The sequence below is a fragment of the Tachysurus fulvidraco genome, chromosome 15 (genome assembly GCF_022655615.1).
Source record: "Tachysurus fulvidraco isolate hzauxx_2018 chromosome 15, HZAU_PFXX_2.0, whole genome shotgun sequence".
Taxonomy (NCBI): domain Eukaryota; kingdom Metazoa; phylum Chordata; class Actinopteri; order Siluriformes; family Bagridae; genus Tachysurus; species Tachysurus fulvidraco.
In genome coordinates, this window is record NC_062532.1 from 3,630,779 (window position 1) to 3,656,686 (window position 25,908).

Here is a 25,908-nt window from a genome sequence, read left to right on the forward strand (position 1 = left end):
AGTTCAGATTCAGACATGTTCATATTCCGGTTCTTTAAATGACTCTGTAAATAAACTGCAGCTCATTTTCCCCGTCTGCAGGTTTTATGTGTTCAGGAGTCCAGAAGAGAACAAATGTCTGTGCTCTTATTAATAGAGAACAAAACTACTGGAATTAGAGGTGTAAGGATATATATACTGTAAATAATCATATAATCATTCAGTATCACGAGACAATAATCAGGGTAATGTATTCAGTCACTCGGTCATCTTTAGGAAGTGTTTTATTGGGTCAGAGTGCAGGCTCCAGAGTCCATCCCAGTCCTTATTCACCTAAATGGACAATTAATGTAATGTACTGAGTAATGAATCCCTACATTCCAAACACACTGTTATATACTCACAATACAATAATTCCTCCAATAACATTGATTCAATACACAACACAGAGAGAGGTCTTAGAGGAACAAAAGACGTCCACACATGCTACTGCATCCCATCACCCTGCCTAGAACATCATGCCTCTATGTCTTTAATTCCTTACTCTATGTTTCACTGAGCTCTTATGCTTCTGTTGGAACTTGTTTTAGATAAAGTTCTAGGTCTTCATTTCTTTTAGCAGAAATTAGAAATTATTGTCAATTCAGGACCAAGTTACTGTTGTTTGATGCCTTGTGAGAGCCGTCTGTGTGAACAAGACCATCTTTTACTGCACATTCAGCTTCAAAAGAAGACATGAGATCTAATGAGTAAAGAGCAGTGATGAAGCTGACAGCATGAAACACACCGGGAGTTTTACAGGAAGCTTTTTCTCCTCTCGTCTGTTCCTCTGTGGATGTTTTTATATCTCTAGTGGGTGTGTCATGCAAACCAAATCCTGTGTTTGAACCATTTATGCTGAAACATTCAGCCCAACAACATAGCAGCAGTTTGTGTTCATTTACAGCAGCAGGAATCATTTTAATTCTTTGAGATGGGACTAGGCAGAGTTTTGTGTTACTTTACTCTAGTAATCTTCATTCAATGTTAGTATTATTTGTTACATACTTAAAATATTTTTCATTCATTAATTTTTAATGTTAATTCCTACCTTTGAATATTCTTCTATTTCAGATTCCTGCAGTCAGACACTGATCGAGTCTGATCCAGTGATCATCAAACCTGATCAGTCTCATAAACTGACCTGCACAGCCTCTGGATTTACCTTTAGTAGCTATTACATGGCTTGGATCAGACAGGCACCTGGAAAAGGGCTGGAATGGGTTGCAATTATCCACGGCAGTGACATACGTTACTCCAGCGCTGTTAAGGGCCGCTTCACCATCTCCAGAGACAACAGTAAGCAGCAGGTTTATCTGCAGATGAACAACATGAGGACAGAAGACACTGCAGTTTATTACTGCGCCCGTGACACACAGTGATACTTCCCCTTAGACAACAGTACAAAAACACAGACTTATAGTCTGAGCTTCAATAACTGAAACAACTGAAGGAGGCAGCAGAGCTCAACAAATAAAGTGAAAAAAGTGAATCCACAAACTGCATTCTGTATGAGACTCATTCAGTATCAGTCATTATCAGACAAATATCTACATTTTCTCGTCTTTTTCACTCTTTCCATAATGTGTGATTAGTTATTTGGGTTGTTAAACACAGGTTGGACAAATAAAAACACTATAATTTATGTAACTACATCCTCCTGTGGTTGTGAGGTTTCTCAGTAACATGACAAGATGTATTTTATAATGCTGTTATAAAGTAAGCTTCTAAATTAAACAGAAATATAAATGAATAGAAATAAAGTTTCCTGTTCTAGATGATTTAAAATGTCCGTAATTTTTCAATTCATAAATCACCTGAAAACACCTGATAAAATTACTCAAAAACACCTGCCTTAATCTTCTTATTGGTTCAAACATAAGCTCAAGCTGCAGTGATAGATATCTCTAAAAAATACAGACGTTTAAAAAGATGTGGAAGTTTTCTCATCTGCAGGAAGTTTTTCATTTATATTTATATATAAGAATCCATCCCATGTTGACCCTAAGATAAGGAGTGTCTCTATGCAAATGTCCTTCTCTGTTATAGATTTAAGCAACAAAGATCAAGAGCTTTTACTTCTTCTGCTCCAACACACACCATGATCTCTACATCCCTACTGCTGCTGCTGCTGGCAGCCGTACACTGTAAGTGTTTTTACATTTGACATGTAATACAGTTTTGGTTCCTTAAAGCTTTTTGCTTTTACATCATTAAAATAACTTTTCTTTAACAGGTGTTCACAGTGTTGAGCTGATCCAGACCGGATCCACAGTATTAACTCCTGGTCAGTCACTGACTCTGACCTGTAAAGTGTCTGGATATTCAGTAACTGATAGCAGCTACTGTACACACTGCATACGACAACCTGCAGGAAAAACTCTGGAATGGATCGCACGTATATGTGGTAGCGGTAACACTTACTACAGTGAGAAACTGAAAAGCAGGTTTCAGATTTCCAGAGACACGTCCAGCAGCACAGTGACATTAACAGGACAGAACATGCAGACTGAAGACACAGCTGTGTATTACTGCGCTCGTGATCCACACAGTGAGACGAATAAACAGCATCCCTGTACAAAAACTCCTCATTCAATGTGACACAAGAAACACTGATAATAATCAATCAATAATCAATAATTGATGTATCCGAGTCTAAATAAACAACAATAGTTCCCTGTTCTACTGTAAATGAATAATAATTTCTGTTATTCACCTGAAAACACCTGATAATGTATAAATTTACTCATTAACACCTGCCTTAATCTTCTTATTGGTTCAAACATAAACTCAAGCTGCAGTGATAGATATCTCTAAAAAATACAGACACGTTTAAAAGATGAGGAGGTTTTCTCATTTATAATATGTATATGTTATATACTGTGGTGTAAAAATATGATGTTCCTGATTTTTTATTTCTTTTTTGCACGTTAATGTTTTAGACCATCAAACAAATGTAAATATTAGCCAAAGATAATTGATTTATAGAAAATAATTATCTTCAAGTTTGTAGCAGTAATTTCATGTCACAGTAGAGCAAAAGGTTGCAGAGTTACACAATTTAATGGGTTTTGTTTGTACTATACACAATAAATTATCGGCACCTGCATCCACCGCCTCTACAATTCCTGACATCACACCACCTGGTCCTTGATTATTGTCCTATAACAACACACACGTGTTTTTTACTCCTTACTGAATGCTGATATGAAGAGTGTGTTCATTTCAAAGAAATTCACATGTGAACTACTCTTATTGTACCTAATATTATAGATTTAAAATCACAGATTAGAGTTGTTCATGAGATTAGGAGGTTTTTACATCTAGAGCAGGGGTCTCCAAACTACGGCCCGTGGAGACCTTTTTGTCTACGGAAAAAAATTACGGAAATTTACGTGTATCCTGCCAAGATCAGCCACTGCTTACGTGGAGGTTATGTTTTTACCGAATTAAAATAGAGGTGCGCAGTAGTGCGTTGTGTTTGCCAACCGCTCACTACATTGCAAAACCTTATTAGCTGCTTACATTTTCTACTTTCACTCACAGTCAATATGATATAACGCCATCTAGTGGCGGAGTTTTTAAATGGTTTTCTGCTTGTTCAAGACATGCTTATTTTAATCACAGTTTGTCAGTTGCGGTTGACTGCTGCGATGAGAATTTTTCGAATATTCTGAAGAGGAAACATTAAAAGCAACAATCTCTCTACCATAAGTGGATATATTTGCACACTATATTCAGGTCAGTTTAACTTAACTTAGAAATCATGAGAAGTTTTAAAAATGTTTCGGGTCATTTGCAGCTATAATTGCGACGACATTAGTTCGCATACAGTAATCAGGTTTTTTGAGTGATATTGTGTGCAAGATACTTTTAGTTTCACTATTTATTCATGTTAAATTCCCTTTATTTTACTGCCCAGCGATGGCTGAAAAGAGGAAAAGATTCAAAGAAGTCTGAAATACTTCATCAAATCCGGTGAGAAAGCATTGTGTTTGATTTGCAACGAAACGTGGCTGTGATGAAAGAAAACAACCTGTGCAGTCATCATCAAAGCAAACATCAGGAGATATATGCACAGTTGGAGGGTAAAGTCCGTGCCAAAAATTTTTCTAAATTACAAAATCAACTCACATATCAGAGGAAATTGTTCAGTAAATCCTCAAATGAAAATGAATCCTTGACTAAGGCCAGTTATAAAGTTGCCTATGTCCTGGCTAATAGTGGCAAACCGTTTACAGATGGTGAAGTAGTGAAGGAATGTTTGTTGGTGGTGGCTGAGGAACTTTGCCCAGAAAAGTCAAAACAATTTGAAAATAATATATTCAATGAGTAGAAAAAAAAATTTGCTGATTATAACTTGGACTGGACTAACCTCAGTTGCCTGACTGTTGATTGAGGAAAGAACATGAGTGACATACAGAAAGGCTTGGTTGGACAAGATGTACATCATACATTGTCTTCAAGCTCAAAAAATGCAACCCTCCTCCATTAAAAGCCAAGTCGCAGTTATCCAATGCCACCTAAGATGCTTGGACCCGTCTACCAATGCCACCTAAGATGCTTGGAGCCGTCTATCTGCAGTCTGCTGCGGCATCCATCTATCCGCCTCCTCTTTGGCGGTATCAGGAAAGGGACACCAAAATGACAGACAAACAAATTCCTCTCACCCTCCCTCTCGTCAAAAGACTGGTTGCTAAACTGAGAGAGGGGTCAGTTCTTATTAGGATCTTCTCCTGGAAGTGGTGTTTCTGTCTGCTTTCTATGGTTTCCCCAGGGTGGGTGAATTCACGACACGCAACAATAAATTCAATGCCTCCTATGACCTCACGGTGTCTGATATTACTCTTGATGAACATTATTTTTACATTTTTTTAAAGCACTCAAAATCCGACAAAGATCTTAAAGGTATTCCCGTCACAATCGCTCGCACTAATACAGATTTATGCCCCTTTTTTCCATGTCCCGGTATCTGGGTGTTCGCCCCGATGAACCGCTGTTTATAACCGAGGAGAGCAAAGCCATGTCGAGATCCTGGTCGTCCAGGCCGTCTACGCATGGCCTGCCAATCCTGTGGCCTCTTACTGGAGCTCTACACCCCCCACTCCTTCCACATTGGAGCCACGACAACTGCAGCCTCGGTCACCACGATTCCCACCTTAAAAAGTCTGGGATGATGGTCCTCTGCGGCATACGAACATTACGTCCGTCCAGGAACTAAGGACATGTTAAATGCTCAAAAAGCAATGGACCTGCTCTGATCACGTCTGTCATCTTAATGTGTCTCCCGTCCCTCTCCTGCTATTGAACTTGCTCTCGTTTCACGCCTCCGCTATGCTATCAGCTCTCAGCTCCAAAGTTCTCTAAAGGGCATGCCGCCCCTGCTGTCCCCACTATAGCGGCGGTTATACACATGTCGTCATCCCCGCTGCGCAGGGATGCGTCATCCCTCTCACGATCCACCTTGGCAAACGCTCTCCACAACATGCTCGCCGCCGCACACCGCGCTTGCCCTGGGTGATGCTTCCCCTGCAATCTCCACTATGGCTTAGTGGATATACAACATGCGTTCTCATATTGTGCGGCAGGGGCCTACATTTTTTAGCAACAAGCTTGTTGTGATTACGCTGCAAAGCCAGCCCAGGTCGATGCATCCTCCACATCTCCACTAGCTAGTGGACATCAACTCCTGTTGTCTATCGTGCAGCAGGGGCACCTAGTTCTCCCTCTTCCCACGACCCATGCCTAGCTCTGACTTAGCACGCACTCGCATGCCGCCTTGATCGGCCGGAGACGCACCCGGTCGCGTTTTGCGGTCCTACGCCGCCACAAATCAGTTATACTGGAGGGTCCCTCTGGCATATGGTCTGTTTTGGGGGTCTATTCATTCCCCAACATTGCCTCCCCGCCCCATCCATGCATGTGCACGGACAGGCGTATGGGAAAATTTCTCCCAGAACAGAACCATCATGCCAACACTAACGGTATGCTTACAATAAACCTTCATTGACAAAGTGGTCCTGACTGAACTAGTCATTTAAATTTTCTGAACCTTAAAACTACAAAGAGAGGAAAATCTAGTTTCTGATCTATACACCCACCTAAAGGCCTTCAGATACAAACTTGTCTTGTTTTTGGAACAAGTACAGGCCAACTACTTGACACACTTTCAGCAATGCAAGGTCTTCATGGCTGAAGCAACAGCTGAGTTACCAACGTCATTTGCATGCGAGATCATCAAAGACCTCCAGCTGCAGTTTCAGCAGTGGTTTTCTGACTTGGATTCAAAGGCAGAAGAAGTGAGACTGTTTCAAAACCCATTTGAAGCAGATGTGGCCAGTTTCCCAGATGAACTGCAGCTGGATGTCATTGAGTTGCAAGCAAATGACTTCCTTAGGAACAAAGAAGGACTGGTGGGTTTTTACCAATTTTTGCCCAAGGAAGACTTTCCTAGTGTCACAACTTTTGCATCAAGGTACCTTTCAATCTTTGGAACAACATACCTGTGTGAACAAACATTTTCAAGAATGAAATACATGAAGAACAATTTGAGAACAAACTTGTCCGATGATAATCTCAGGTCACTGCTAATGTTAGGGACATCAAATCTAAAGCCAGAAATGTCTGCTATTCTGGCACCCAGGAAACAAATTCACCATTCCCACTAATACAGGTGTTCATGTGTAGTGTATCAATGTGTTATTAAATAATAACTGAATAAAATAATATTAAATAAATAGTTAAAAACAACATCCATGTGTTGATTCTTTTTTATTTGGACCTCAAGTGTGTAGTCAGGCCCCGAACTGCTGTTTGATAGTTAAAGCGGACCTCGAGCTGAAAAGTTTGGAGACCCCTGATCTAGAGGAATCCATGTTTCACATAAAAAATGACAGTTTCTGAAAAAAACAACAATGTTTTTCTGGATGTTACAGTTGATCGACAGTGATGGACTAAACAGAATTCCAGCATAACAATATGCAAATGAATATGTAAAATGTTCCCCTTACAGCTACATATAGAGAAATATCAGCCACGGTCACTGTGGGCTCTGGAGAGTTTAGCACTGCTTTTAGTTATACGATGTTCCTTCCAGTTCTGCTGCTGCTGGCAGCTTCATCCTGTGAGTTTCACTTCACTAATGATCTCAGAGCTGCTAGTAAATTCCTGCAGTTATAACCTACTGTACATAGATTTTTGACTGGAATTGTGACATGTCTTTTTTTCAGATGTGGAATGTGCAGTAGAGCTCACTCAGGACACCTCAGTGATGTTAAAGCCTGGAGATTCTTTAATCCTCAGCTGTAAAGTATCCGGTTACTCAGTTACTGATAACAGCTACGCCACAGCTTGGATTCGACAACCTGCAGGGAAAACTCTGGAATGGATAAACCACATTTGGGGGGGTGGAAGCATGTATCATAAAGAGTCTCTAAAAAGCAAGTTCAGTGTTTCTAAAGATGCCTCCAGCAGCACGGTGACACTGAGAGGACAGAACATGCAGACTGAAGACAGCTGTGTATTACTGCGCTCGTGTAACACACAGTGACACAACAAGCTGCAGTGCTGCACAAAAACCTCATCACAATTCACTTCTTTAAATAATAACTACATTTTACTGAGTAACTAATCCCTACATTCCAAACACTTAATACAGCATTTAAAAACTTCTCAAACAATTAGGAATATGTTTAATTATAAATTATTTGAGAACATTTAATTAGAAGATAAACTATCTGCAGTGTTTGATATGATGAAGATTTCTGTAAAGAGAATGTTTATTTCGTGTTGTTGGAAGGAGTCTCCAGTGTCAGAGCGAGATCAGGGTTAAAGCTGTGACTTTATTTACAGCATGAGAAAGTCTTCAGGACAGAAAAGTTTGTACTTTTTCCTCAGTTTCAAGATAAGTGTTGAGGGAAGGACTGTTTCTAGCTATAATAATGAACACGATAACAGGAAATAACTTGTTTTTCTGGCCCTAATACAAGTTTAAGCATAACTATGAATAAATAATGAAAGAAAAGAACTGTAAATGGTGCTGAATAAAATACTTCATGTTGAGATGATAACAGAAACTCTGCTTTGATTCATTGTTGATTGTTTTTCTGTAACAAAACCTCCCCAAGTGTTTTATTCCTTACTTTCTGTCACTGAGCTTTACTCCTTCTCAATACAGGAGCAGGAGAAAGCCGTCTGTGTGAAATAAACCATCACCACGTAACCATTCCTACATTTAGGTTTCCTAATGTGTTCCTTAGATGAGTGAGGTGTCTTCTAAAAATGATTCGATTTGGTTCCCTTTCTGATAGAGAAACATTCTGTTGTAGAGATTTACATAGTACCTTATCATCCACTCATCTATCCAGTGAGCAGCATGTGGTTGTGGGTTGAACACCTCCATAGTGGTCATGGACGCTCCCTATTCAAATAGAGTGGTGTATAAACAGCATGTTCTTGGCTGCTCTAGTGTCCAGTGAGCTCTGTGAGAGATAACACTACCATACACTTTAAATCTGGGTGAAGCAGAACTCAGGGAAGGATTATTTTAGGACAGTGTATTTTATTGCTACTCATTTCATGTATGTTTATGTTTTTATGTGAAGATTATTAGCATTATAATCAGTATAAGAGAACATTACTGAGTTCTATTCTTCTCTTCCAGATTCTTATGGACAGTCCCTGACCTCCTCTGATTCTGTGGTGAAGAGACCTGGAGAGTCGGTCACTCTGTCTTGTACTGTCTCCGGTTTCTCAATGGGCAGCTACAACATGCACTGGATCCGTCAGAAACCAGGACAAGGACTGGAGTGGATCGGGCGCATTGACACTGGCACTGCATTCGCTCAGTCTCTACAGGGCCAGTTCTCCATCAATAAAGACACCAATAAAAACTTGCTGTACCTAGAAGTGAAGAGTCTGAAAGCTGAAGACACGGCAGTTTATTACTGTGCACGAGAGTCACACTGACACAACAGGCTCCAGAGCTGTACAAAAACTTACACAAGCACGTCCTCATAAGCTGTAAATTTTCCCTCAACAGGAAGCTGCACCCCAGAGACCTTTATTATAAACAACATCATCTATTCACACTCAGATCTTCCTCTTTATTCCAATCTCTTCTAGCAGATATCAATATTAATAATAATAATAATAATCCACATGTTATGTATCACATTAACATTATGACGTCTTTACGTATTTGACTGGAGGTAAATCAGCTCTAGGACAATGATTGTGATGAGTAGTTGGGACTATATACTGTACTATTCATGCTTTTATTCCTCCTGATTGTGATGCCAGCTGCAGGAACACTACAGGTCGATGGTTCATTTCCTGAATTTAGAAACACAGAGTCTGTTCAGCAGCACAGAATCTGATGAGAGATCAAACTGAAATGTAGATGTTTACTGCAGCATCACTACTACAAACTCCTGGAATTAAAAATCACCTGTAGGGGGCAGCAGCTGCTTGTTTTCAAGAAGGATTCATGAAACTATGAAATCTAACAGCTGAAGTGTGTTTATGCAAATTCACTCTGTTATAATACAAAAACATCCTCTTGCTCACCCGAAGTTCAGATTCAGACATGTTCATAGTCCGGTTCTTTAAATGACTCTGTAAATAAACTGCAGCTCATTTTCCCCGTCTGCGTCTGCAGGTTTTATGTGTTCAGGAGTCCAGAAGAGAAAAAATGTCTGTGCTCTTATTAATAGAGAACAAAACTACTGGAATTAGAGGTGTAAGGATATATATACTGTAACTAATCATATAATCAATACAGTCACACAAAGTCATTTTTAAGTAAATAAAAAAGAAAACATTTGAACCAACAGTTGGAATCAGTGTTTAATGAGTGGATTCAGGAATAATACAGCATGTTTCCAGCAGTGTGTTGTGTTTAACACACAGTCTGTTCTCATAGTCTGAGGTTCAATAACTGAAACAACTGAAGGAGGCAGCAGAGCTCAACAAATAAAGTGAAAAAAAGTGAATCCACAAACTGCATTCTGTATGAGACTCATTCAGTATCAGTCATTATTAGACAAATATCTACATTTTCTCTTCTTTTTCACTCTTTCCATAATGTGTGATTGGTTATTTGTGTTGTTAAACACAGGTTGGACAAAGAAAAACACTATAATTTAGTTTTCTTACTATTAATTCACCTGATAGTATATAAACTAATTAACACAATGCTTAAAATTCTTATTGGTTCTACATAAACTCAAGCTGCATTGATAGATATCTCTAAAAAATACAGACATGTTTAAAAGATGGGAAAGTTCTTTCATTTATATTTATATATATATAATCCATCCCATTTTGACCCTAAGATAAGGAGTGTCTCTATGCAAATGTCCTCCTCTGTTATAGATTTAAGCAACAAAGACCAAGAGCTTTTACTTCTTCTGCTCCAACACACACCATGATCTCTACATCCCTACTGCTGCTGCTGCTGGCAGCCGTACACTGTAAGTGTTTTTACATTTGACATGTAATACAGTTTTGGTTCCTTAAAGCTTTTTGCTTTTACATCATTAAAATAACTTTTCTTTAACAGGTGTTCACAGTGTTGAGCTGATCCAGACCGGATCCACAGTATTAACTCCTGGTCAGTCACTGACTCTGACCTGTAAAGTGTCTGGATATTCATTAACTGATAGCAACTACTGTACAGACTGGATACGACAACCTGCAGGAAAAACTCTGGAATGGATCGGAGAGATATGTGGTAGTGGGGGCACTTACCATAGTGAGAAACTGAAAAGCCGGTTTCAGGTTTCCAGAGACACGTCCAGCAGCACAATGAAATTAACAGGACAGAACATGCAGACTGAAGACACAGCTGTGTATTACTGCGCTCGGCGACCACAGTGAGAGGAATAAACAACATCCCTGTACAAAAACTCCTCATTCAGTGTCAAAATAACATGACATTAATAAAAAACAATAATCCCACAAATGATCACATAAAGTTTCAGGCGTTGATTTAAATTCATAATATTATATCTCTAATATTGCTGCACATCATAAAGACTATTATAATAATATCACAATCCTGAACTTTATATACTGTTGTATCTTTGAGTAATAATAATCCCATCAACAAATTAGAATTTGTGTGAAAATGTGTGTGAAAGTGTGAGAGCATTATGCCATGACTATAGAAAGGTAAAACTATTCTTATGTTCTATTATCATAATCCCAATGTAATGAGTCTGTCTGTGTTTTCCTTTGCTTCTGTCTGCTGTCATTCCCTGCTGTTAATTGTTGGCCCCACCCACTTATTTGTTACCATGGATATTAATTGCACCCAATCTCCTCCCCAGGTGTTTTGTCCTAGTCTTTGATTGTCTCTGCCTTGTGATTGGTTATTGTTCACTATATCTACTCTGTTTGTCCACTTCCCTGGTGTTAGTCATTATTTCATGTAGTATGTTGTCTGTTTACGTCTCTGTTCCTGTAGCCTGTTCTGCTCAGTGTTTTTGAATGCTTATCTGTTGCTTGTTTCTTGTTTTTGTTTAGTAAAAGTTCAAACTGAATTTGGATCCTCACTCGCCTTTGTCTCTTCTTGACAGAAAGACTAACCACAAATGGATCCAGCAGAAATCTTGTTTTGCCTATTTCAGGAGGATTCCCCAGTCGAGGAATATGCTGAGGTATTCGTGGACCTGTGTAACCAGGTCAGCTTTGGAGAGAAGACTCTCAAGGACATCTTCAGGTATAGACTAGAGAACATCCTGCGCTACTTAATGCCGACTAGACGAGAGATAGGATCGTTGTGGGATTTCGTCAACTTGGCGTTGCTCCTGGGCGGGTCCTCAGTAACCCGTGGGCAGTGGAGAGACGGAAGCCGGCCTTAAATATTTTTTTGGGGGGGCAGCAAGCATCGGGGTCCGTGGGCTACAGAGCCAAACAAGCCACAGATGCCCGAATGCCCCACAGTGCCTCAGTCCAGCCCAGTCCCGTGCACACCTGTGACCGAGCAGGTTCACATGGCTACCATACCTGCAAGCTCGGCTGAGGCCCGTGCGAACCGGCTGGTCTCCAAACTGGCGGATACTCCGATGAGGTCGGTGAGTTGACTGGGTCGACGAAACCAGCTGGGTCGGCGGAACCACCCGGACCGACCGGGTCGGCGGAACCACCCAGACCGACAGGGTCGGCGGCACCACCTGGGTCGGCGGGACCAGCCGGACCGACCGGGTCGGAGGAACCTGCCGGACCAACAGGATTGACGGCACTACCTGGGTCGGCGGATCCAGCCGGACCGACCGGGTCGGAAGCACCACCTGGGTCGACGGAACCAGCCAGACCGACCGGGTCGACGGAACCAGCAGAACCAGCTGGGTCGACCGAAATGACCGAGTCGGAGAACGCAGTCGACATGGTTACACCCAAGCTCCCTGAACTCTCTGTCTGGCCTGAACCAACCAATTCTCCTGTGTTATCTGTCCTGTGTTTTGTTTCACTGGATTTGCCAGCCATTCTACCTCCTGTCCCTGTTTACAGGCTCAGAGCACCCCCAGCGCCACCATGGGTTGCAATCCCGGCCAGCTGACTGAGCGCACTGGCAGCCCTGCCCTCCGACACTGCTTTGGTCTCGGGCTCTGCCTCCAGCACCACCCTGGCCGCCAACTCCGCTTTGGTCCCTGGCTCGACCTGCAGCACCACCCTGGTCTCCGGTTCTACTCTTGTCTCTGGCGCCGCCTCCAGCACCACCCTGGTCACCTACTCTTCCGGCTCCGCCCTGACCTCCCGCTCTTCCGGCTCCGCCCTGACCTCCCGCTCTTCCGGCTCCGCCCTGACCTCCCGCTCTTCCGGCTCCGCCCTGACCTCCCGCTCTTCCGGCTCCGCCCTGACCTCCCGCTCTTCCGGCTCCGCCCTGACCTCCCGCTCTTCCGGCTTCGCCCTGATCTCCCGCTCTTCCGGCTTCGCCCTGGCCTCCCGCTCTGCTGGCTCTGCCCTGGCCTCCCGCTCTGCTGGCTCTGCCCTGGCCTCCCGCTCTGCTGGCTCTGCCCTGGCCTCCCGCTCTGCTGGCTCTGCCCTGGCGTCCCGCTCTGCTGGCGCCACCCTGGCCTCCTGCTCTGCCGGTGCCTGGTTTGGCTCTGTAGCCCACGGACCCCGAATTCATGATTATGGAATACATACATTTCACAAAAGTTCTACAACATTAACTGTAAGTATAAATCTAAAAAGAGTTCACTATATTCTACTTTAATTAATAAATAAATGGGAACCGTTCACAGACTGCTGCTATATAAGAGGAAAAGTGATCACAGTAATCAGTGCCATTAATTTTTGAAGCAGTAATTTCATGTCACAGTAGAACCAAAGGGTGCAGAATTACACAATTTCATGTGTTTTGTTACATCTGACAATAAATTATCAGCACCTGCATCCACCACCTCTACAATTCCTGTCATCACACCACCTGCTCCTTGATTATTGTCCTATAACAACACACCCCATGTGTTTTATTCCTTTCTGAATATGTTGATATGAAGAGTGTGTTTACTTCACATAAATTCACATGAGAACATCTCTTAAGGTTCCAAATTTTATAGATTTACAATAACAGATTAGAGATGTTTATGAGATGATTAGGTCTTTACATCTAGAGGAATGCATGTTTCACCTGAACAATTACAGGTGAAATCCGTCAGAAACCAGGACAAGGACTGGAGTGGATCGGGCGCATTGATGCTGGCACTGGCACAATATTCACTCAGTCTCTACAGGGCCAATTCTCCATCAGTAAAGACACCAATAAAAACTTGCTGTACCTAGAAGTGAAAAGTCTGAAAGCTGAAGACACGGCAGTTTATTACTGTGTACGAGAGTCACACTGACACAACAGGCTCCAGAGCTGTACAAAAACTTACACAAGCACGTCATCGTGAGCTGTAAATATTCCCTCAGCAGGAAGCTGCACCCCAGAGACCTTTATTATAAACAACATCATCTATTCACACTCAGCACTCAGGTCTTCCTCTTTATTCCAATCTCTTCTAGCAGATATTAATAAAAATAATAATCCCCATGTTATGTATCACATTTACATTATGATGTCTTTACGTATTTGACTGGAGGTAAATCAGCTCTAGGACAATGATTGTGATGACTAGTTGGGGCAATATACTGTATTATTCATGCTTTTATTCCTCCTGATTGTGATGCCAGCTGCAGGAACACTACAGGTCGATGGTTCATTTCCTGAATTTAGAAACACAGAGTCTGTCGAGGCTACAAACTCCTGGAATTAAAAATCACCTGTAGGGGGCAGCAGCTGCTTGTTTTCAAGAAGGATTCATGAAACTATGAAATCTAACAGCTGATGTGTCTTTATGCAAATTCACTCTGTTATAATACAAAAACATCCTCTTGCTCACCCAAAGTTCAGATTCAGACGTTCATATTCCGGTTCTTTAAATGACTCTGTAAATAAACTGCAGCTCATTTTCCCTGTCTGCGTCTGCAGGTTTTATGTGTTCAGGAGTCCAGAAGAGAACAAATGTCTATGCTCTTATTAATAGAGAACAAAACTACTGGAATTAGAGGTGTAAGGATATATATACTGTAACTAATCATATAATCATTCAGTATCACGAGACAATAATCAGGGTAATGTATTCAGTCACTCGGTCATCATTAGGAAGTGTTTTATTGGGTCAGAGTGCAGGCTCCAGAGTCCATCCCAGGAACACTGAGCGTACATTCTGGTCATGTTACACATTCACACACTCATTCACACCGAGGGGCAATTTAGAGAAGACGAGTCACCTGCTTCACTCCTGATTCCATTTCTTGAAACAGATTATTTTAAACTTTTGATTAAGAATGAAGAAGAATAAAGCATAGTTTCAACGTCTAGCTGTTGTGATATTAGATTTCAGCTTTCTCTTCTGCTCACTAGAGATTACAAATCTTCTTTAGGATTTAAAAACACCTGATCTAGAATCTTCTCAGCTCTTTCTCTCTGTATTCGTCAGATAAAGCCTCTAGAGGGTTTCAGCCTATAACAGAATGAAGGTCATGTTCGGTTACACGGTTTGTTTACAATGTTCAGTGTAGTTCAGGAAAGTGTTAATTACATCACAACACATTCATATCATTATTAATAATAACAAACAGCTGAATTATTTTCCACATTAAATTGATATTGAGATGAAACGGGGTGTGAGTGTGATTAACAGCTGCAGAGCTGCACTCAACACAGCAATGTTTTGTCTGAAACACATGATGTTTTTATATCTCTAGTGGGTGTGTCATGCAAACCAAATCCTGTGTTTGAACCATTTATGCTGAAACATTCAGCCCAACAACATAGCAGCAGTTTGTGTTCATTTACAGCAGCAGGAATCATTTTAATTCTTTGAAATGGGACTAGGCAGAGTTTTGTGTTACTTTACTCTAACAATCTTCATTCAATGTTAGTATTATTTATTACATCATTTAAAAAAAACATTTTTAATTAATTTTTAATGTTAATTTCTACTTTTGCATATTCTTCTATTTCAGATTCCTGCAGTCAGACACTGATCGAGTCTGATCCAGTGACCATCAAACCTGATCAGTCTCATAAACTGATCTGCACAGCCTCTGGATTTAACTTTTTTGGCTCACATATGGGTTGGATCAGACAGGCACCTGGAAAAGGACTGGAATGGATTGCATGGATCTCAAGTGGCAGTAGTGACATACGTTACTCCAGCACTGTTAAGGGCCGCTTCACCATCTCCAGAGGCAACAGTAAGATGCAGGTGTATCTGCAGATGAACAGCATGAGGACAGAAGACACTGCAGTTTATTACTGCGCCCGTGAACCACACAGTGGTACTTCCCCTTAGACATCAGTACAAAAACACAGACTTACTATAGACACATGACAAACCCACATTTTCAGATTCTTGGAGGTGAAAGAAACAAAATGTTTACAGTGTCTCTGACTTACATGTTACCACTTGTAAGTCAGAGTGGTACCCTCAAAGTGCACCCTCTTGAATTCTGGGTTTACTATTAAGATGACATAAAAATTTATCTGGACTTTAGCAGGTCTTGAATTTAGATTATAAAACCTCAGATGAACAAGAACACATAACATTTCATACCATTTCGTTATATATTTAACAAAAATGAAGCTAATTTGGAGAAGCCAGGTGTGAAAAAATAAATATACCCTCACTTCCACAGGAATTAAGAGGGTAAGTAGCAGCCAGGTGTTGCCAATACAATGCCATTGAATAATTGATCACTAGCAAATGTGATTTATAATATCGCTATAAAAACAGAAGTTTTGCCAGTTTGCATTTCTGGAGCCTTTCGTTGTGTGTTTAAATAACAGCAAGAATAAAAGACATCAGCATTTATCTTAGTTTCACGATGAGACGTGGTGAGACAATGGTGAGTGAGGATCCAAATGCAGTTTCAAGTTTTAATCCAAAACACAAATGAACAGGCAGGCAATACAAGGCAGAACACGGAACAAAACAGGAAACAAGAACATGGACAGGAACACACCACATACCAACAACGACCAACACCAGGGAAGTGAACAAACAGAGTAAATGTAGTAAACAGGGACCAATCACAAAGCAGAGACAATCAGAGACAAAGACAAAACACCTGGGGAAGAGATTGAGACAGAGCAGGTGGCCAGGGCGGAGCCGGCAGAGCAGGAGGCCAGGGCGGCGCCAGTAGAGCAGGAGGGTGGTGCTGGAGGCAGAGTCAGGGACCAGGACAGGACTGGGAGCCAGGGTGGTGCCACGGGCCGAGCCAGGGACCATAACGGAGTTGGTGGCCAGGGTGGTGCTGGAGGTGGAGTCAGAGACCAGAGCAGGACCGGAAACCAGGGTGGTGCTGGAGGCGGAGCCAGAGACCAGAGCAGGACCGGAGACCAGGGTGGTGCCACAGGTTGCGCCAGAGACCAGAGCGGAATTGGCGGCCAGGGTGGTGCTGGAGGCGGAGCCAGAGACCAGAGCAGGACCGGAGACCAGGGTGGTGCCGCAGGTTGAGCCAGGGACCAAAGTGGAGTTGGCAGCCAGGGTGGTGCTGGAGGTGCTCTGACCCTGTAAACAGGGACAGGAGGTAGAAGGGCTGGCAAGTCTAGTGAAACAAGACACAGGACAGATACCACAGGAACATTAATAGGTTCAGGCCAGGCAGAGAGTTCAGGGAGTTTGGGTATAACCATGTCGACTGCGTTCTCCGACTCAGTCATTTCGGTCGACCCGGCTGGTTCGGTCGACCCGGTCAGTTCCGCCGAGCAGTCGGTTTGGCCGGTTTCCGTCGACCCGGTCGGTTCGGCAGTTTCCGTCAACCCGGTCGGTTCCGTCGACCCGGTCAGTTCGGCAGGTTCCGACAACCCGATCGGTTCCGTCGACCCGGTCGGTTCGGCAGGTTCTGTTGACCCCTCAGGTTCCGTTGAACCGGTCGGTTCCGTCGACCCCTCAGGTTCGGAAGATTCCGTTGACCCGGCTGGTTCCGGCGACCCGGCTGGTTCCGTCGACCCGGTCGGTTCCGGCGACCCGGCTGGTCCAGCTGGCGACTTAGGGATGCCGGCCGCCCGAGCCGACCTCATCGGGGTATCCGCCAGTTTGGAGACCAGCCCGTTCGCACGGGCCTCAGCCGAGCTTGCCGGTACGGTAACCATGAGAACCGGCTCGGTCACAGGTGTGCAGGGGACTGGGCTGGACGGGGGCACTGTAGGGAATTCAGGCGTCCGTGGCTGGTTCCGCTCTGTAGCCCACGGACCCCGATGCTTGCTGCCCCCCCCAAAAAAATATTTACGGCCGGCTTCCGTCTCTACATTGCTCAAGGTTAGCGTGGACCCGCCCAGGAGCAACGCCAAGTTGACGAAGTCCGAGAATGATTCGATCTCTCTGCCAGCCGGCATTAAGTAGCGCACCTTGCTCTCCAGTCCATGCATGAAGATGTCTTTTAGGGCCTTCTCCCCAAAGCCCACCTGGTTACATAGGTCCAAAAAGACCTCGGCATATTCCTCAATTGAGGAATCTTCCTGGTGTAGGCAAAACAGGATATCTGCTGGATCCATTTAGGTTGGTTGTTCTGTCAAGATGAGACGCGGTGAGACAAAGGCGAGTGAGGATCCAAATGCAGTTTCAAGTTTTAATCCAAAACACAAATGAACAGGCAGGCAATACAAGGCAGAACACGGAACAAAACAGGAAACAAGAACATGGACAGGAACACACCACATACCAACAACGACCAACACCAGGGAAGTGAACAAACAGAGTAAATGTAGTAAACAGGGACCAATCACAAAGCAGAGACAATCAGAGACAAAGACAAAACAAATGGCGAAGAGATTGCAAGAGTGCAAGTAGTGTCCATGGCAACAAATAGGTGGGTGGGGCCAACAATTAACAGCAGCACAGGACAGCAGACAGAAACAGGGCAAAAACACGGACAGACATATTACACTTAGAGAATCTGTCCATCAATCTGGAAAGTGTCATAAGGTAATTTTTAAATAATTTGAATTACCGTAGAGTTCAGTTGTGTGTACTTTCTATTTAACATGACAGTATTACATCACACCCACAAGTGTTTTACATCTTGTATAACATGCTTTTTAGCATGAAATACTTATCATTTGGAAATACACACAGTTAAGAAAGAAAAACTCCAGTCATTCTTTATGTTCATGCTGGCAGTTGAATGATGAAAATCAATTATCAATCAATTATAGCATGAACATTGTAAGAAAACATGTTTACAACTCCAAAGAGAAAGCGTTGACTTTATAAACCGACACATCCTCCATCAGATGAATCTCCTCCTCATGATTTAAATACATTTCAGATACATTCTCCTCCCATCATCAGCAGATAAACAAATCCAAGTGTCAGAGCTGGATCTCACTCTATTTATATGATGTGATGGTGTCTGTTAAACTTTGGAGAACAGAGAAGACTCCAGTCCAAACAACACACACCATGTTCTCTACATCTCTACTGCTCCTGCTGGCAGCTGCTTCTTGTGAGTGCTTTATCAAATTCATTCATTTACTAGATGAAGAATAAAGGTGCAGCATATATTGTGTGAGATATCACCATGTGTTTTCCTCCACAGATGTGCATGGTGAGGAACTGACTCAGCCTGCTTCCATGACAGTCCAGCCAGGCCAGAGTCTCTCCATCCAGTGCAAGGTTTCATATTCAGTTACAAGCTATAGTACACATTGGATTCGACAACCTGCAGGAAAAGCTCTGGAGTGGATTGGACGCATCCACAGTGGTGGGAGTACAATTTACAGTGAGAAACTGAAAAATAAGTTCAGCATCTCCAGAGACACTTCTACTAACACAATAACAATTGGAGGACAGAACATGCAGACTGAAGACACAGCTGTGTATTACTGCGCTCGAAGACCACAGTGAGAGGAATAAACAACATCCCTGTACAAAAACTCCAAGTACAGTGAAACCATGCTAGCTCCAAACATCCTCCTTCATTAAAAAATAAATAATAATGATAACAATTCTGACTGGAGCATCAGAGCATCATGGACAATTTGACAGTCGATATCTGATTACAAAGGGAATAGATTAGCTTCATGTTCATTTCACTCTGATACACAGCTATCAATATCTGACATTCTCTGTGTGAGGAAATCACATGGTTTCTTAAGACTGAGGTGTTTTTTTCTTCCCCAAATTCTCCTCCACCTGCCCCTGATAAGATTTCCCAGACCACAACACAACCATTTTTATTTTCCTGTCACATTTCACATATTCTGAAATAAAATAATAAATAATTACAGACAAAAACAGATGGAAAAATTCTAAACATCAGAACAGTAGTGCAAGTAATTTTCAATTTTTACTCAACCTTTGGTCTTTATCTGTGTCCTGTATATTTAAACTGCACCCACATTAAAAATGGTTGAACATTATGCTGTTCTTTAAGCTTTAAGGCCTGTGATTGTCGCTCTTTCTTTATTCACACAGCATCTAAGCAACATGTAGAGGATCAAAGGACTGACAGTGTGTCATAAATATGAGAACATGTTCTCCTGGGATTTACATTAAAGTCATAAACACTAACTACAACATTCTTATTCTTATTAAGACATTACAGCTCCATTATATCAGCATCTTATTAAACCAGACTGCATCATCCAGACTGTTTCATCAACTACATCATAAGATTCAATCTTTTGTGATTGTGCTGTTTTAACATTTGTAGGAAATGCCTCATGTCCTCCGAAAGCCTAAACACTGTCATGCAAATCAAACCCCTTCATAAATGATTAGAGGTGTTCTCAGGAGAAGTGAGGATCTGGGTTCAGGTTCAGATCAAACCATGTTCTCTACACTTCTACTCTTGCTGTTAACAGCTACATCTGGTAAGTGTGTGGAGAATTTTGGAAAGATGCAGATCATTGTGTACATTTTCCTGTTTGATAGAATGCACCTGAATAATGGCATGATTGTTGTTCACAGGTATTAAATGTATTGAACTGGTTCAGCCTGCAGTCATACTGGTTAAGCCTGTTTCGGGTCGCCGTGCCGTCCACAGCACGGAAGACAAAATGACCACTAGGGGCTGAGCCAGAAACAGTTCGTTGTAGCCAGCTTCGTTGTAGCTTTTAAGCATTAAATCCTCTAAATACACGGTTAAACTTATTTTTCTAGTAAAGCTTAGACTCTCAAGATTTTTTTAAGCCCACACACAAAGCATAATATGATTTATAGCCGTCATACTATTTGAAACAAAATTGGTGGTGAACTGAACTAGGCGGCGCTAGACCAGTTGTTCCCTTACCCTTAGACGCTTCCCTTTCTTCACTGGGGTAATATTTTCCAAAACAAATGGTTCACAAAAATCCCCAAAGGTCCAAGGAACTGGAATCTGTAAGCCTTTTAATCCAAAACGCTTTGGTCGCCTCGCAAATATTCCGTTTGTGACCGAAAACTGGAAACAGAAGTGCGCCACCATCCGTTGTTTCGGCTCTAACTTCTCATTGGAGGTTTCAAAAATTACACTGTTGTGTCAGATTTGTAGTCTAGGGCCTAACGAATCAAACAAGCCCTCACTTGAGCCAATCGGCGCTTGTATTACAGAGATAGACGGCTGAGAAGCCAATGATGTCTCTCCATCCTATGTGGGAACCCTCCCTTTGACTGACAATTGCTCCTTCCAATAGCAATGAAATGGGCCGGGACCTTTACAGCTCTTTAGCCAATAAGAAGACGATTCCAACGGTATGCAACATGACACGGCTCTGAGGCCTCAGCTGCGCAGAAATGGATGCGCACTGGATTTATTGCGCTATTCTCGACTTTTTCACACTCCCACAGCTCAGGGTGTCAGATTACAGGCCTTTTTTCACAGCAGACTTCTAGACAGAGAGGCTCTGTTTGTTTTAGGCCTTTTAAACTGAGCATGCAGTCTTTTAATTCAAAGTTATACAGTAAACAAGTAAAGAAGAAAAACATGACCGGACGGACATGTCCGTAGAAAAATATTTTTATTGAAGCCATTTTTGAGTCTTTTGACTTTTTTTGGTGAAAGCCAAGACATGTGGCTCTGACCCTCAGTTGTTATTTGGTTCCTAACATGTTCCAGAGAAATAAGATTAATCAGTTTATCAGGTAAACAACTCAGGCGGAAATCAAAACCTTCCATTCTAGCCTCTGTACCTTTGTGGCAGTAAGGCCTAGAATCAATCTGACACTTGTATCTGAAACTAGAGAATCTTTCCAATGAGACCAGGCTCACCCCTGTGTGTTAAAGTATGTGGGAGCTGTACCACGTTTTGTTGGGTAGGTCATGTAGGCGAAAAACCTGCAATAGGGGGCGAGAGCCACCAAGGAACATTTTTCACTGCGATTATTGACACCTGTAGAAGACCAGCATAACAATATGTAAATGAATATGTAAAATGTTCCCTTTACAGCTACTTATAGAGAAATATCAGCCACGGTCACTGTGGGCTCTGGAGAGTTTAGCACTGCTTTTAGTTATACGATGTTCCTTCCAGTTCTGCTGCTGCTGGCAGCTTCATCCTGTGAGTTTCACTTCACTAATGATCTCAGAGCTGCTAGTAAATTCCTGCAGTTATAACCTACTGTACATAGATTTTTGACTGGAATTGTGACATGTCTTTTTTTCAGATGTGGAATGTGCAGTAGAGCTCACTCAGGACACCTCAGTGATGTTAAAGCCTGGAGATTCTTTAATCCTCAGCTGTAAAGTATCCGGTTACTCACTTACTGATGGCAGCTACGTCACAGCTTGGATCCGACATCCTGCAGGGAAAGCTTTAGAATGGATCAACAACATTTGGGGGGGTGGAAGCATGTATCATAAAGAGTCTCTAAAAAGCAAGTTCAGTATTTCTAAAGATGCCTCCAGCAGCACGGTGACACTGAGAGGACAGAACATGCAGACTGAAGACACAGCTGTGTATTACTGCGCTCGTGTAACACACAGTGACACAACAAGCTGCAGTGCTGAATTTAGAAACACAGAGTCTGTCGAGGCTACAAACTCCTGGAATTAAAAATGCCCTTTAGGGGGCAGCAGCTGCTTGTTTTCATGAAGGATTCATAAAACTATAAAATCTAACAGCTGAAGTGTGTTTATGCAAATTCACCCTGTTATAATACAAAAACATCCTCTTGTTCACCCGAAGTTCAGATTCAGACATGTTCATATTCCGGTTCTTTAAATGACTCTGTAAATAAACTGCAGCTCATTTTCCCCGTCTGCATCTGCAGGTTTTATGTGTTCAGGAGTCCAGAAGAGAACAAATGTCTGTGCTCTTATTAATAGAGAACAAAACTACTGGCATTAGAGGTGTAAGGATATATATACTGTAACTAATCATATAATCATTCAGTATCACGAGACAATAATCAGGGTAATGTCTTCAGTCACTCGGTCATCATTAGGAAGTGTTTTATTGGGTCAGAGTGCAGGCTCCAGAGTCCATCCCAGGAACACTGAGCGTAAGCCTCTAGAGGGTTTCAGCCTAAACCAGAATGAACGTCATGTTCGGTTACACGGTTTGTTTACAGTGTTCAGTGTAGTTCAGGAAAGTGTTAATTACATCCCAACACATTCATATCATTATTAATAAGAGGTTTTTGTGCAGCAAAAAAATAAAAAATAAAATAAAATGAAATAATAATAATAATAACAAACAGCTGAATTATTTTCCACATTAAATTGATATGGAGATGAAATGGGGTGTGAGTGTGATTAACAGCTGCAGAGCTGCACTCAACACAGCAAGCAATGTTTTGTCTGAAACACATGATGTTTTTGTATCTCTAGTGGGTGTGTCATGCAAACCAAATCCTGTGTTTGAACCATTTATACTGAAACATTCAGCCCAACAACATAGCAGCAGTTTGTGTTCATTTACAGCAGCAGGAACCATTTTAATTCTTTGAGATGGGACTAGGCAGAGTTTTGTGTTACTTTACTCTAACAATCTTCATTCAATGTTAGTATTATTTATTACATCATTTAAAAAACATTTAAAATTATTTTTTAATGTTAATTCCTACCTTTGAATATTCTTCTATTGCAGATTCCTGCAGTCAGACACTGATCGAGTCTGATCCTGTGACCATCAAACCTGATCAGTCTCATAAACTGACCTGCACAGCATCTGGATTAGACATTAGTGGCTCCTGGATGGCTTGGATCAGACAGGCACCTGGAAAAGGGCTGGAATGGGTTGCAAGCATCTACAGTAGTAGTAACATAAATTACTCCAATGCTGTCAAGGGCCGCTTCACCATCTCCAGAGACGACAGTAAGAAGCAGGTGTATCTACAGATGAACAGCATGAGGACAGAAGACACTGCAGTTTATTACTGCGCCCGTGATACACACAGTGGTACTTCCCCTTAGACATCAGTACAAAAACACAGACTTACTATAGACACATGACAAGATCACAGTGTCTGGACATTTATACTGATATAATATTTATTTAATTTACCTGAATATATCTAATATTTATTGACTATATTTCACATTGTGACAAACTGTCTACAAACTGTTATAGAAAGGATATTATTTACATTGACATTATTTATTGTCCTGTGTCAACCAAGTGAGGATGAGTGTGTGTGTGTGTGTGTGTGTGTGTGTGTGTGTGTGTGTGTGTGTGTGTGATTCTGTTGTTTTGTAAAGCTGCTTTGAAGCAATGTACATTGTTAAATGTGCTAAAAAAAACAAATTGAATTGAATTGACAGACTGAGAACCGAGGAAGTAGATTTTCATTTTTAAATTATCATTGAGACGGATATTGATTTCCCAATTAACTAATTAATTAAACCAAATGATTTAACTATGTTACTGCTGATACTGTATCTGAGTGTTTTCTATCTTTTAAACCATTCTGATAAAAAATAGATATTTTCATTGTTGGTCCATGTGAAAGTTTTTTTTTTTTTTTTACCAACAGCCAGAACATTATAATCTTCTGTATCTGTACCTGTAGGGGGCAGCAGCTGCTTGTTTTTGAGAAGGATTCATGAAACTATGAAATCTAACAGCTGAAGTGTGTTCATGCAAATTCACCGTTATAAAAAACAGCCTCTTGCTCACCCGAAGTTTGTGTCACACGACTGAATCAAAGAGCATGATGATGGGGCTGAGGGTCACTCAGTACTACATCTTTGTTATAATGTTAACCAAAGGTACCTGAGACTTCTGTACTATATATTTCTTCCCTCAGAATAACTTCACTGTGTTTATGATGATGTTTGTTATGTTTTATCTGCTAGGTGTCAGCAGTGATGAGATCAGACTGGACCAGTCTCCTGCTGTGGTAAAGAGACCTGGAGAAACTGTGAAGATCTCCTGTAAGATACACGGATATTCAATGACAAGCTACAACATACACTGGATCAGACAGAAACCAGGGAAAGCTCTGGAATGGCTTGGCTGGATGAACACAGGCAATAATGCAGGATCATATGCAGAGTCTGTGAAGAACCAGCTCACCTTTACAGAAGACGTCTCAGCAAGCACACAGTACTTAGAGGCCAAGAGTCTGAGGACAGAGGACACTGCGGTTTATTACTGCGCCCGAGAAGCCACAGTGACTGGAGCTGAGGAAGCAGCTGTACAAAAACCAGACACACATTTTCACACAGAGTTTATTTTGAACAAGTCACATGTCCTGTTATCATTTATCTACTTTCTGTGTTTATTAAAGGGCTCATTAACATTTTGTTTTAAAGCCTGTAATGTTTTATTGAATTGTTAAATATGTTTCTGCAGCATTCAGACTCTCTAAAGGCCAAGTGACACCATTTCTGTTCCCCATAATAGCTGTACCTCTATTAATAGCTAATAATAATAGCTGAACAGCTTCAGGCATGTTCATATTCACCTTCTCATAACAGAAAGTAGGAAATTTGCAGACATGAGAATCATTTCTGTGTTAATGTAATTCTCTAGAGTGCAGCCTACACATGACTGATAACCACATAAAGGATCGTTTATCTAATTATTATCTATTTCATGGATTATGGTGGAGATTCAGATTCATTTAAGGGAACTGGAAATAGATCAGTTTTCAATCTGACCTTCACAGGAAGCGTTAATTACATCACAACATATTCATATCATTATTAATAATAACAAACAGCTGAATTATTTTCCACATTAAATTGATACGGAGATGAAACGGGGTGTGAGTGTGATTAACAGCTGCAGAGCTGCACTCAACACAGCAATGTTTTGTCTGAAACACATGATGTTTTTATATCTCTAGTGGGTGTGTCATGCAAACCAAATCCTGTGTTTGAACCATTTATGCTGAAACATTCAGCCCAACAACATAGCAGCAGTTTGTGTTCATTTACAGCAGCAGGAATCATTTTAATTCTTTG

The 25,908-nt window shown here is 41.7% G+C and overlaps 1 protein-coding gene and 5 gene segments (V, D, J or C); all 6 read left to right on the forward strand.

Annotated features, from left to right (window-relative positions):
* Positions 1-2,119: 2,119 nt before the first annotated feature.
* On the forward strand, positions 2,120-2,619 carry LOC113640826. The segment is given in 2 exon segments: positions 2,120-2,165; positions 2,255-2,619. Coding segments are annotated over 2 exon segments (411 nt in total).
* A 3,587-nt stretch (positions 2,620-6,206) lies between these two features.
* On the forward strand, positions 6,207-9,007 carry LOC113640820. The segment is given in 3 exon segments: positions 6,207-6,493; positions 7,248-7,261; positions 8,648-9,007. Coding segments are annotated over 3 exon segments (639 nt in total).
* A 2,605-nt stretch (positions 9,008-11,612) lies between these two features.
* On the forward strand, positions 11,613-14,027 carry LOC125138841 (putative GPI-anchored protein pfl2). Its single transcript, XM_047801122.1, has 3 exons — positions 11,613-11,850; positions 12,597-13,198; positions 13,672-14,027. Exons 1-3 carry the CDS (start codon positions 11,613-11,615, stop codon positions 13,807-13,809), a joined length of 978 nt encoding a protein of 325 aa, XP_047657078.1. The 3' UTR covers positions 13,810-14,027.
* A 1,367-nt stretch (positions 14,028-15,394) lies between these two features.
* On the forward strand, positions 15,395-15,938 carry LOC125138785. The segment is given in 2 exon segments: positions 15,395-15,451; positions 15,541-15,938. Coding segments are annotated over 2 exon segments (381 nt in total).
* A 6,023-nt stretch (positions 15,939-21,961) lies between these two features.
* LOC125138750 lies at positions 21,962-22,567 on the forward strand. The segment is given in 2 exon segments: positions 21,962-22,057; positions 22,164-22,567. Coding segments are annotated over 2 exon segments (429 nt in total).
* Positions 22,568-24,553: 1,986 nt separating this feature from the next.
* On the forward strand, positions 24,554-25,241 carry LOC125138736 (the record flags this gene model as incomplete). The annotated part of the segment is given in 2 exon segments: positions 24,554-24,708; positions 24,796-25,241. Coding segments are annotated over 2 exon segments (504 nt in total), but the record flags the coding sequence as incomplete, so codon positions are not given.
* Between the last annotated feature and the right edge of the window lie 667 nt (positions 25,242-25,908).

Bases quoted from the DNA above. Each gene is read 5' to 3' on its own strand.
- LOC125138841 (XM_047801122.1), top strand. From the start codon at position 11,613: ATGGATCCAGCAGAAATCTTGTTTTGCCTATTTCAGGAGGATTCCCCA. The intron at 11,851-12,596 runs GTGGGCAGTGGA...GCGCACTGGCAG, and splicing joins GGGCGGGTCCTCAGTAACCC to CCCTGCCCTCCGACACTGCT. The intron at 13,199-13,671 runs GTAAGTATAAAT...GAACAATTACAG, and splicing joins AAAGTTCTACAACATTAACT to GTGAAATCCGTCAGAAACCA.